Source organism: Lepus europaeus, chromosome 16 (assembly GCF_033115175.1).
Source record: "Lepus europaeus isolate LE1 chromosome 16, mLepTim1.pri, whole genome shotgun sequence".
NCBI lineage: Eukaryota > Metazoa > Chordata > Mammalia > Lagomorpha > Leporidae > Lepus > Lepus europaeus.
In genome coordinates, this window is record NC_084842.1 from 70,172,780 (window position 1) to 70,187,045 (window position 14,266).

Genomic DNA, 14,266 nt, shown 5'->3' on the forward strand with positions numbered 1-14,266 from the left:
AACTGCTATGGAGAAAAACAGGCAGACAAGGGATAATACATAATGCCTGCACATGTGTGTGTATTGGAAGTGGCTTTCTATTAAATTAGGGACCTGCAGATGGTGAGGAAGCGAATCTTGGGCAGAACAATAGCTTCCTGGAAGAAGATAGGTAAGCCTGAAGTTGAAGGGAGAGATCTCAAAAGAGATTAAAAATCAGATGTCAGTGTATAGATACTACTTACAGCTAGAAGACTAGATGAGATCATGAAGGGTAAGGATAGAAGGAAAAATAATGAAGAGGAAGAGGTGCAAGGACCACCAGAGGTCCTACAGGGTAGGACAGGCAGGTAAGGAGAAACCAGCAGAAGGGACAAGGACGCCGGCCAGTCAGATAAAAGGAAATCCAGGAGGGCGATCGAGGAGGGCATGGTCAGCTGAATGCCAAACAGTTAAAGGAAAGCTGAGAGGTGAGAACTGCTCACTGCGTTCAGCAATGTGAAGTCACTGTGACATCTCAGGGAGCAGCTGGAAAAAAACAGAGTGAGGTAGGTTCAAGAAAAATGAGGAGTCAGGAACTAGAAACAGCATCTTGAGATTTTCTTAAAGGACTCTCACTGAATAGGAAACAGAGGAATGAGGCAGTACCAGGAATGGATATGACGTCAAAAAGAGATTGTTTTTATTTTATTTTGCTTTGTCTTTAGCATGAGAGGAATAACAGCAAATCTGTATACTGAAGAGAAGAATCCAATAGAGATTGGGAAACTGACAACTGCAATGCTTTTGAGTAGCAAGGGGAGGTGAGTTTGTACTGCCCAGAAGCTGAGATTGGGCTCATCTTAAGTAAAGCAGTTTGACCATGAGAACTGAAGGGAAAGCTGAGGGTATGGGTGCAGACGCAAGTTGGTTTGTAAGGCACAGAAGCATGTGAGGATTGCCTTCCCTCAGCCTTCTCCATTTCCCCCCAAAAAACCAGGCAACAAGGTTAGAGAAAGAAGGGATGGAATTCTCTATAGAGAAGGTGTGAAAAGGATAGTGCAGGTAATGAATGTACTTAAGGGATGCAATAGAATTGCTAAGCAGAAATAAAGAATTGCAGTCAATGATCATGAATTTAAAGTAAAACTAGCATGGCTGCTGTACCATTCACATTCAAGTGCACACTGCAGCCACAGAATTGGCAAAGAGCTATACTTACTCAGGATTAAAGTTTTGTCACATAATTTCTATTAGCAAACAGGAGGACAAGAGAGCTGAAGTCGTACTTAAGAGAAAGTGATTATAGTGGTAGATCACGCTACCAATACGTAGTCCACATTTGTACTCTATTCATGTGGACCTCACTCTATCAGGTACTCATTAAACTCGAACCTCAACTTCTGGAGGTGTGCATTAACACGAGAAGCTAATCTCACCTCTCCAAACACAGCACACACATGGTTCATGCCTACTTTTATCTTTCCCAATCTTCTTAATTCCTTGCCTCCAAAAGCCAGACATTTCCTACAATATTTCTATTCTGGATGCACTATGAACATTGTTCCACTCTCAGAGTTTTAATTTATTTGCATAGAACTTTGCTTGAACCTCTATTAGTGCATTTATCAAATCCTATTATAACTATATTTGTCTTTCTTCCTCTTTCCATTAAGATATGAGCTTAATAAGTATCTTTTTTTGCTGTCACCTAACACAGTGCATATGTCAGAAAAGACTCTAAAAATTTGACTAAATGTATACATGAATAAAAGGTACCTAATTGTATTTGGCCCTAATCTATTCATTGGCATTAAAACAGCTATAACTATGGCATATTCTAATATCTCAGTACTACTGTTAAGTACACACCAGATTAAAAAAAAAGTATATGCCAGATTAGCCAAGCAGTCTAGTTACAAAATCTAATCAACAGGTCATGACCCAAAGCAAAGACAGAAACACTAAATTTGTTCCATTATCATTAACAATTTTCCACAGAGCCATTGTGTTGCCAGGCAGCACTGCCAAAAGAAAGCTTGTATTAAAGATAAGAAGAGGCCTTCTGTCTTATACACACATATATGCACATGTACAGAATTTAAGCCAGGACTCAATTTCTGATAACAGAATATTGTTTTTAATGAATAAAATTATAATTATTTTATTATTTTTAAAGAACTTCTAATAATTCAGATCCACATAAAATAATTAAAAAGTGTTACCAAGGAAAGCATTTTACCTCATAATTATCTATAAGAAGAAAATTTAATTTTGCACAATTCCCAAAGAGAAATGCTTAGGTGTTGTAATTGTCCTTCTATGCACATTAGGGGGATAAAAATCTACATTAAAATCCATTTAGATAAATAAATGGCTAAAGAAAATGTAGTATATTCATATCAGAGACTATTATGCAACCTGTAAGAACAAAGTCCTGCCAGATGTGATAACATGAATGAATGTAGAGGATAGTGTGTAAAGTGAAATGAGCCAGCAAAAAGACAAACACTGTGTGATTCTACTTATATGTGACATCTACCATAGTTGAACATAGTAGCAGACAGTAGAATAGAGGCTGACAAACATGAGGCAGAGGACGAATGGGAAGTTGCTATCCATTGGGTCTAACATTTCAGTTACATGAAGTAATAGTTTTTGAGATCTGTTGTACCACATAATGCCCATATCTAACAACACTGCAATGTATGTGAAAACACTGATAATGTATACTGATAACGTTCTTACCAAAACATTTTTAAAATAGAAGCTTATTTTGTATCAGTTCCAAAATAGTAAAACCAGCATAGGTCATTGACTTATGATGGAAAATTATGTTAAACCTAAAAAATAACATAATTTGGGCTAAAGCATTAATAAAATTGATAAAGGTTAAAAGCATATTCATATTTTAAAAAATATTTATATAATTTGAAAGAGTTACAGAGAAAGAGGAAGAGACAGAGAGCGAGAGCTAGAGAGAGAGAGAGTGCGCTCTTCCATCCACTGCTTCATTCCCTAAATGGCCACATTGACTGGGGCTGGGCTAGGCTGAAGCCAGGAGACAGGAAAAGCACATTTGTATAGTAATTTAAAATATTTAATGCTTCACATTAAAATTAGAATAAAAAAGATTCTAAATGCTCATGGCCTGCCTTTTCAACTAGACTATAAGCCTATAAAATGTTAGCATCATTTGCACTTAGTACAAGGTTCAATAAATATTTATGAATGAGTGTTCTGGCTTTTCTTAGAAAGTGCATCCATCGGGCCGGCGCCGTGGCTCACTTGGTTAACCCTCTGCCTGTTCTAGTCCCGGTTGCTCCTCTTCCAGTCCAGCTCTTTGCTGTGGCCTGGGAGGGCAGTGGAGGATGGCCCAAGTGCTTGGGCCCCTGCACCCACATGGGAGGCCAGGGGGGTGCTCCTGGCTCCTGGCTTCGGATTGGCATAGCTCCAGCCTTAGCAGCAATTTGGGGGGTGAACCAATGGAAGGAAGACCTTTCTCTCCGTCTCCCTCTCTCTCACTGTCTAATTCTATCTGTCAAATAAATAAATAACGTGCATCCATGTTTATAAATGATTGTTTGTCTCAGCTACTTACAAGTTGTCTTAGAAGTATATGTCACTTATACATGGAACAAGCAAACACAAATCTCCCCTGAAGGGTTATTTATTGCACTCTTTAGAGAAATTAATACTGCTTTCATTCAAAATGGATCCCCTCACTGACTCTGTTCACCAAATGAGGTGGTTCCATTACCTGGAAAGCCTTTTTTAAACACCACCCAAGAGGCTTTGTAGTTGTAGTTAAAACTGGTGATCCTCTTGTCTCTAGGTTCCAAATGGGATAAATGTGTCAAATTTATAGTCTCTTCACCCACACAGTGACTCAGAGTAAGTACAGTCTACAAATCATGTCATCATTGGTCTTTGATTGATATTATATTTTATGTGTTCACGTTTGGTGTCATAAATATTTCATGTTTCATGTTTAGGCCCAAAATAATGTAGGCAGGACAAAAGTAGTAGATATTTAGCTTATTAGGTTTTCAAATTTTATATCATGACTTTATGATATTAATCTGTTTGCCTTATTAGTTAGTTTATAAAAGAGGATTCACCACCCCACAACTAAATTCTTAGTAAAGGAAATCTAGAGCCCTCTAAAATTATGGTAAAGCTTCAGTGAGCCAGCAATTACCAACATTGAGCTTTCAAATGAAAAAAGAAAGTGTCCTTCTAAATAATTTTTAAAATAAGCAATAAAAATTATATGACATTAAGAAAAATGTGTATTCAGTATCTATAGTGTGCTAGGTACTGGAAATGATAATGAAGACCAAAACACAATAGAACTCACATAGAAGAGACAATTATAATAGAGTCAAATGGACTATTTGATTATTATAAGGCTGTTAATCAAAAAGGCAAAATATAAGAAATGCTGGTGAGTTTACAGAGAAAAGGGAACTCGCACACTCTGTTGGAGGGGAAGTACATTAGTATAGCCATTATGCAGAAGAGTACCACATGATCCAACTAGCCTACTTCTGGGTATACATCCAAAGGAAAGGAAATCAGCACACTAAAGAAATATATGGACTGTTATGTGTATTGCAACACTATACACAACAGCCAAGATATGGAATCCATCAAGGTGCTCATCAGTAGATGAATGGATAAAGAAAATGTGGTAATAGGGGACTTCAAAGACCCCAAGGAAAATTCATACTGTGAAAAACACTTTTTCATAAAATATATTTATTTTTAATTCTTCTTTCCACAATTTTTTTTGAAGTACACTCATAATATACACAATGGAATATTATTCAGTCATAAAAACTGAAATCCTGTCAATTGTAGAAAAATAGATAGAACTAGAAGACATTATGTTAAGTGAAATAAGCCAGACACAGATAGGCAAATACCATATGTTCCCACCAAATGTGGAAGCCCAAAAACTTTATCTCAAGGGAAAAAAAGTAGAATAGTGATTATTAGAGGATAGGAATGGTGGGGAGGAGAGGGCTAGAAGAAGGAATAATGGTTATGCAGGAGGAATAAGTCCCCACGTTCTACAGTGCAGCAGGGTGACTGTAGTTAGCAATGCATTACATATTCTTGAGGAACTGGAAAAGTGGAGTTCAATGGCTCTAAACATTGTAAGAAGATGAAAATGCTAGTTATCCCAGTTTGAACATATCTCATCATTACACACTGTATACATGTATTGAATGATCATATTGTGTGTCATAAATATATACAATTATAGTCAATTTTTTTAAATAGAAGAAACATATTGAACTTCATTCAAACTAAAATTATATGAGATTCAAAAGATAATATCAAATGCATTGTAAAAACAACCTATTGAATTGGAGATTACTGACGTCATAAACAAGAGTGTCAAATTGTTAAATCAACAACAGAAGTCACTGTGTACTTTCATCTCATGTGGGATCTGTCCTTAATGTGTTGTCCAATGTGAAGTAATGCTATAACTAGTACTGAAACAGTATTTTCACACTTTGTGTTTCTGTGTGGGTGCAAACTGATGAAATCTTTACTTAGTATATACTGAATCGATCTTCCGTATATAAAGATAATCAAAAATGAAAAAAAAACAAAACTTGGTTTTAAATTGGAAATTGCATAGAAAATTAATCAATTTTTTAAAAATATCATGTAGGATCTCTGTCCTTAATGTGCTGTACACTGTGATTTAATGCTATAACTAGTACTCCAACAGTATTTTTCACTTTGTGTTACTATGTGGGGGCAAACTGTTGAAATCTTTACTTAATATATACTAAACTGATCTTCTGTATATAAAGAGAATTGAAAATGAATCTTGATGTGAATGGAAGGGGAGAGGGGTTGGGAAAGGGGAGGGTTGCGGGTGGGAGGGAAGTTTTGGGGGGGGGAAGCCATTGTAATCCATAAGCTGTACTTTGGAAATTTACATTCATTAAATAAAAGTTAAAAAAAAAAAAACAGATAAAAAAAAGAAAAAAAAACAACCTACTGAATGGAATAAAATATTGGCAATTCAGTATCAAGTACAGGACTTGTATATAGACTATATATTAAACTATCACAACTTCATAATTAGAAATGCATAATCTAATTTTAAAATGAGAAAAGCATCTTTACAGATATTTCTCTAAAGAAGATATACAAGTTGTCAATAAACAGATGACAAATGCTCAACATCTCTAAAGAAATACAAATCAAAACCCCAATGAGATACCACTTCACACCCATTAGGATGCTGTAATTAAAGACAGATAACAGGAAGTGTCGGCAAGGATGTAGATATCGGAACCACACATTGCTGGTGGAAATAAACAACGAGGAAGCACTTTGGAAACAGTTTGGCAATTCTTCAAAACTTGCCAAATACAAAGTTGTCACAGGCCCAGCAATTCTACTTCGATGTATTTGAGAAATGAAAATGTACAAAAACTTTGTAAATGAAATGTTCACAGGATCATTATTCATCATATCAAAAAGTTCCAAATGTCTATCAACTGCTGGACAGGTGAATAAAATATGGCTTATCTAAAAAATTAAAATTATTTCATATAAAACAGAATGAACTGCTGATATATGCTACAAACATCAATAAACCGAGCAAACATTATTCCAGCTGAAAGAAGCAGTCACAAAAGGCCACGTACTCTGATTCCAATTATATGAAATATTCAGAATACAAGGAGTAGAGTAGTGGCTGTCCAGGGCTGTGGGGATGAGAGATGCTAATGGATACAGAGTTTCTGGAGTAATAAAAATATTCTAAAATTGTGGTAGTACCCACACAACTCTGAATATATTATAAACCACTGAACTGTACACCTTAAATGTACACACTGCAGGGCACATGACTTACATTCCAACAATGTTGTCTTTAAAAAAGTAAAAATTCTGATCCAGTGAGCTCTTTAAAGTATTATAAATAAAATACATGAAAAGCACTAGATGGTTCTTTCAAAATCCATATGCTATAGCCATGACCTTGTTGTGTGTGTGTGTTGAAGAGCAGAGGGTTGGCCACAGAAGACACACCTAAGTAGAGCACATGATATTTAGCTGAGCGCTGAAGGAAAACAGGTGTATCCTAGATGAACAGGGGAATAGTAACAACTTCCCATTGAAAAGAAAACAGTAGGCCTTACAGCCATGAGTTGGAAAACAGTATGGCAAGCTTGAGGAGTGAGGAAAGATCAGGGTGGCTGGTTGTACAAGAGTGCCAGAGGGTCAGGGCAGAGAACTGAACAGTGAGGTTGGAGAGGTACCACCAAGTTATGCACAGTTGTGTAGCCTCTGTGAAGCACTCTGGTCTTTTTGGATTTAATCACACAAGTGATTGGAACAGTGTTTTGTTTTTTTTGTTTTTGTTTTTTTTTTTTGACAGGCAGAGTGGACAGTGAGAGAGAGACAGAGAGGAAGGTCTTCCTTTTGCTGTTGGTTCACCCTCCAATGGCCGCCGCGGTAGCACGCTGCGGCCGGCGCACCGCGCTGCTCCGATGGCAGGAGCCAGGTGCTTCTCCTGGTCTCCCATGGGGTGCAGGGCCCAAGCACTTGGGCCATCCTCCACTGCACTCCCTGGCCACAGCAGAGAGCTGGCTTGGAAGAGGGGCAACCGGGACAGGATCGGTGCCCCGACCGGGACTAGAACCCGGTGTGCCGGCGCCGCAAGGCGGAGGATTAGCCTGTTGAGCCATGGCGCCGGCCTGGAACAGTGTTTTTATAAGACCACTGTGACTTCACTGTGCAGGATGGATAATGGTGGAAAATTCAGCACTAGGGAACAGAGATGAATAAGAAGGCAAATTTATTTTTCAATTGCAATAAAGAAATGTAACAAAAACCCCAAAATTAATACCAATAAAACTTTTGCCTTTAAGAGAAAACCAATGGAATTTTCCTGCATGACAAATAATAAAAATCTCAACAGATAGGACCCCACTACTAATAACTCTTGAGATAAAAGAATTTTAAAACCCAAGATTAAAGAGAACAAAACAATCTGTAATCACTGATTTTATGGAAAACCTCAATTGCTTTGTCTTGCATCAAATCACGTAATAGGATTTTTTTTTTTTTTTTTTTTTTTTTTAGTTCTCATATATACATGAGGTCAGTCTAATCCAAACCATCATTCTAATAATATGAAAGCTTGTGAAAGTTTGGTTAGCTGCTGAGGATCACAAAGACAATGGGAGTCAAACCTACTCAAACGTGAGTTAAACAAAGGAAAAAAAATCATTCAATATTTATTTCAGCACTTCAAGATTCTCTCAGTGCCTTTTGCTTCTGACAGTTTGATTATGGATTGGAGTGTGGAGTTTGCTGTTTCTCAAGTTTGTAGACTAATGTTTTTCATTTGGGAAGTTTTCAGTTATCATTTCTTCAAATACTTCTTTTTTCTCTCCTCTCCTTTTAGTACTTATAATGATTAATATATTCGTGAGCATGACGGTTTTCTAAATTTCTCTGAGACTCTCTTTTCATTTATCTTCATTGTTTCTTTTTTACTTTTTGGATGGAAAAATCTCCATAAATCTATCTTCACTGATTCATTTCTGCTTTTTTAAATACACTATTGGGCGCCCTTAGGGAATTTTTCATTTCAGTTATTATAGCTTTCAACTCTGGCATTTGTATCTTATATGCTTTTATAATTTCTTTATTAATCTTCCCTATTTGACAATGTATGGTTATGTTTTTATTTTTTAAAGAATAGCTTCCTCTTCAGTTCTTTGAATATATTTATAATGGCTACTTCAAAGTGTGTGTATGTGAAGTGAAATATTAAGGCCCTTTTTCAGGCATTTGGGGCTGTGGTTGTTATCATTAGCTTATTTGTTAAGTTATTTGATAGAGACACTGGTCCACTTCTCATGGAATAAGACAGTATTATTTTCTTGGTCATACTCAGCTGAAGTTTCATGTGGACTGGGAGGAGGTAAAAAAGTGGGTCATGACTCAAGTGTCACAATTGTTTTGACTGATATTTAGTAGCTTTTTTCAAATAAATGTTTCTTCATTTGCTGACTTGTTGTATAAACTTAGGACAGTTTCCAGAGACTCTAAATGTATCTTTTTAAAAAAAAATAGTTTTCAATAGTTTTGGTCTTCTGCCGGGGAAAGCTCAGTGCAGCCACTCATGCCACCATTCTAGAAGTGGTAATTTCCACTCCATATTTCAGAAGTACAATGGCTATCAGTAAACTAGTATTACTATATAAATGAGCATTACTGTAATTATTGATAAAAAATTTAGAATTCTACAAATGGCGCACATTGCTAGACATTAACTACAATAAACTTTTAGAAGATTTGTATATCTTTTAACCATTATTAATAACTAACATATTAAAATATAATTTTTAATCTTTATTTTTCAACAAAAATTTTAATTATATATTTGAAATAATGGAAATCTCTTAAAATTGTGTTTAGGTTTATTTCATAGTTTAACTCTATACTTTAGCTCTTGGAATGCATGATAAATTAAAGCTTTATGAGAGATTACTGTTTAACTTTATGTTTTCTTTAAATTATATACATACACCAACAATAACATTACCTGACAAAAACTTGCTCATCCAAACAGTTAGGACTGATTTGTATTTAATCATGCAAAAAGTACTCTGTGGAACCTAGATATTTCTCCAAGATGGTTATATTGATATTTACCAAAAGCAAATTACTAATACAAGTATATATGTGTAATCTTTAAAAATACATCATTCATCTAGGCAAAGCCTATATAAATTACATACTTTCTATTTATAATAATTGATTTTATTTAAGTAGTTCTGAAAAAGATATATGTAGGGATCCAAGAATCCATAATATCAGTCTATTAAGTTATGAAAGAGCAATCCTGACACTTCAAAAAGATTCCAAAACACTTGATTACTTGTTCAATATCTTTAATAGAAAGTTTCATAGTAATGCTTTCTCTAAACATCTTGAGATAGCTTAAATATGAATTTGACATTTAATTTAAGAATCTGTGCTAACAACTATAATGAAAAACTTACCTGCCAATACATGGTTGTACCATATATATCTAAAAGGAACAGCCCCAAAACTCTTTGGGGGACTCTTGTTCTCCAACCTAATTGCACAGTAAGAACAAAACTTAGAACATTAATCTGATAGAGATGGCTTAGCCTTCAGATGGATTTAGTTAACAATGTGATTAAGAGAACCTAAAACAAAAACACTCTATATTTTAATTTTAAACTTACCTGATATAAATAATCTTCAAATACAAAATAATAATCATCATTGCTTGCTGTCAACTTCACATCCTGTAATTAAAAGTGAAGAGTGCTGAAGACAACCCAAATAAATCTGTCTATAGTATTAAAGTATACATACAATATTTAGAAACACTATTGCAATAAATGTATTACTTTCTGTATGATTATAAACTTCTCAACTAGATTTTTGATACCATCATATATTTACTTAACTAATACATGTGATACATTATTTGAGCTCAAGTTCCTTAGAAGTTTTAGATTCCATTAATAAGTCTTTATTATTTATTTCAATTTTATCTCCTTTTAATCCATTTTTAAAAAAGATTTATTTGTTTATTTGAAAGGTAGAGTTATAGAGAGAGAAAAGGAGAGCCAGAGAGAGAGAGTTTTTCTGTCTGTCTGTTGGTTCACTCCCCAAATGGCCACAATAGCCAGGGCTGTATCAAGCCAAAGCCAGGAGCGGGGAACCTCTTCTGGGTCTTCCACGAGGGTGCAGGGGTCCAACGACTTGGGTCATTTTCTGCTGCCTTCCCAGGTGGATTCATAGGGAGCTGGATCGGAAAGGGAGCAGCTGGGACTTGAACTGGTGCCTACATGGGATGCCGGCACTGTAGGCCACAGCTTAACCTGCTGTACCATAGTGTCGGCCCCTACCTCTTTTTAATAAAATACTTAGATATTTTAAAGCTGGAAAAGATGAGCAAATGCAACTACAATATCCTGAAGCAACCCTAACAATCTGGCCCCAAATTACTGCTCAGTCTCATTGTTTAAGTCTACATCCTTGCCATTCCTTCAAAATACCTTCCCTGGATGTGTGTGTGTGTGTGCGTGTGTGGTGTGTTTTGTGCAGTGTCTAAGATGCAGCTTAGGATGCCTGCATTCCATTTTGGAACACATGGGTTTCAGTCCTGGCTCCGCTTCTGATCAAGCCCTCTGCTAATGTAGATCTTGGGAGGCAGCAGGTGATGGTTCAAGTACATTGGTCACTAACATCAACATGGGAGGTCTGGGTTGATTTCTGGCCTCCTGGCTTCAGCCTGCTCTGGCTGTTATGAGCATTTGAGGAGTGAATCAGTGGATGGAAGCTCAGTCAGTCTGTTCCTCTCTTTCAAATAAATAAATAAATATTTTAAAAATATCTTCTTCCATGCCTTTGTGATTATCCATTTGTGAGACATTACTCATCACCAGAAGACTAATTACATTGATGTTCTGCTTCACAAACTCATCTTTAAAGGACAGTCCATTGACTGGATATAGTATTAATTCCTTCCTTTAAATAGAGGTCTATTCTCCCTTCCTCATCCGAGATGACTTTAAATGTTTCTGCTCATTCTATGGGACTTCAGACTCTTTGAGACCCAATGTCTTCACTATCTTTTGTCCACTTGTCACAGGCACAGTATCTGGCACCTGATAAGGATGCAACACAGGTTTGATGAACGAATGAATGAAAAATATAAATGAAAGAAATTATTCCTGCCATGATGCAATGTATCACTCTACTGGTACCTCTTCCCAATACAAACAAATGAACGGAAGTCCAGAAAACCAAACCAGAACAACTGCATTTCCCCCAGGATGTCTGAACAGTTTTGTGGGAGGAGTGTGTGCAGCAGTTATGGAGACAGAGAATGAGTCATGGATGACTCTGGAAGTAATGACTGCACTGACTGTGTGCTAAGTCTGGAAAAAATCAAAGCCACCGATGAAAGGGAGAGAAAGGAGCCAGTCTTCTAAGTGAGACCATAACATAGGCAAGGACAGAGATCAGGTGCGCTCCCTACAGGTGATACTGCTTTTAAGGGAGGTAAAGACTGATTCTTGGGGGCCAAAAGCATTTTACAAATATTACAGTGGTATTGTGAAAGTTGTTAGAATAGTAATGGAGTCACTTGTATCAAATCCAACTAATTAAATACACAAAGTTGTAAAGTTCAGAAGGAGGATAGTACATGCACCTATGCCTGATAACAAAACATTTCCCAAGAGACTGCCAGAATCACAGCCTTGTTAAGAAGGCCACCAAAATTTCACACCACCTGCCCCCAACCAAAACAAACTTCAGTGAAACATCTGCCCAGCAACTGCCTGTCCAACTGGGGGTTTTATGCTTCTTGTGTTGTTAACCCTTATAGTCATGGACCATAATTTCAAAACGACCCTCCTCATTTTACCTTAAAAACCCTGTTTTTCCTTTCCTCCCTGAAATACCTATGGTTTTCTATAGCATGCATAGTCCACATTCTCAAATGCCCCATTCATTCCCAATTAATTTCATTATCTTCAGAGACTGTCTCTCTGTTGTTAACTTAGGCTGACAGTAAATCTCCAAAGCTAATCCTTATCCAACAAAATCTTATTCTTTGGTATTTAACCTTTCTTATTAAAGAGAAATTATTTTTTTCTTATTAGTAGTGTGATATCAAAGTTTGAGATTGCCAAAAATAGTAAATGGTGCAAAACTGCACAAGGTATGGACATAGGCAAGGTGTGGAAAAAAACCCCAGTTCAGTTAGTATCATTTCATAATGTACTGTATTTAGTATCACCTTGTTCCATTCATTCCTTTAGGTACTAAAGTAATTCTACTCTGCTTTCAATTAAGTTTAAAACAAGTTGGGGGTGGGTGTTTGGTGAAGCAGTGATGATGTACTTGGGAGCAGGGGGTTGGTGCTGTGGCTAGCAGAAAAAGAGCTGCCTGCCATCCCATACAAGTGCCGGTCAAGTTCCAGCTGCTCCACTTCCAATCCAGTTTGCTGCTAATGTGCCTGAGGAAAGCAGAAGAAAATGGTCCAAGGATTTGAACCGCTGCCACCCACATGGGAGATACAGATGAAGCTCTTGGCTTCAGCGTGGCACTGCACTGGTTGTTGAGGCCATCTTGGGGAGTAAACTAGCAGATGGAAGTTCTCTGTCTCTCTCCCTCTCTCTCTGTAACTCTGACTTTCAAAATAAATACATAAATCTTAAACAAAAAGATGCATTTGGGCCACCAGCATCTGATATCCTATATCAGAGTTCCTGGGTTTGAGTCCCAGCTCCATTTCTGATTCCACCTTCCTGCTAATGCTCACCCTGGTGATGGTTCAAACACTTGGATTCCTGTCATCCATGTGGGGAGCCTGGATTGGATATCTGGTTCCTGGCTTCAGCTTAGTCCTCTGGCTATTGTGAGCATTTGGAAAGAGAATCAGGGGATGGGAGATAATAATCTCTCTCAAATAAAATAAAATAATTAAGATTTACATTAAACAAGTCTTTGCCATAGGAGGCTATAACAAATCTTTAAATAATTTTTAATTTTATTTATTTTTAAATATTTTATTTGTTTGAAAGGCAGAGGAATAGATACATAGAGAGAGAGTGAGAGAGAAAGTGAGAGAGAGAGAGAAAGAGAGAGAGAGATCTTCCATCTGCTGAAATGTTTCTAACAACCAAGTCTGGGCCAGATGAAAGCCAGAAGCCAGGAACTCCATCCTGATCTCTCATGTGGGTGTCAGGGGCCCAAGTACTAGAGCCATCTGCTGCTGTCTCCCCATGCACATTAACAGAAAGGTGGATCAGAAGTGGAAGGGCAGGACTTGAACTTGAACTCCAATATGGGATGCTGGAATCACAAGGGGCAGCTTAACCCTCTGCACCACAATGCCAGCCCACCAAATAACTGTTTTAAATGCTCAATCCACTAAGGGCTGATTTTAGTAATGTCTGAGTTAAACCAACAAGATCAGCAGAGCCCAACTGACACAAGTCAAAAACAGCCCAGTGCAGATATCTTCCTGAAAACATCGATGTTGTGGATGGTCAGGACTGATGCTCCCAAAACTTACATTCACTTCTTTAGACATAAACTGCTTACTTCTTTCTCACAACAGATTTTTGTTACTGACTTGAACTCAAATGCATGTTGCCAAAAAGGAGAACTCATGATTTTCTGGGATTTTTCCCACTGTGAGTCTCCTCTTACTTGAATATGAAGAGGTTAAATGTCTTGCATTTAGAAATGTCTTGCATTAAGAAAA

The 14,266-nt window shown here is 36.9% G+C and overlaps 1 protein-coding gene across 3 annotated transcripts in view; it reads right to left on the bottom strand.

Moving 5' to 3' along the window:
- Nucleotides 1–14,266, bottom strand: part of TBC1D19 (TBC1 domain family member 19) — a 147,762-nt gene that overhangs the window by 58,681 nt on the left and 74,815 nt on the right. For all 3 annotated transcript variants that reach the window (XM_062212833.1, XM_062212834.1, XM_062212835.1), the window contains one exon: nt 10,221–10,283. In XM_062212833.1, coding sequence (XP_062068817.1) covers nt 10,221–10,283 — 63 coding nt within the window. The remainder of the gene's footprint in view (nt 1–10,220; nt 10,284–14,266) is intronic.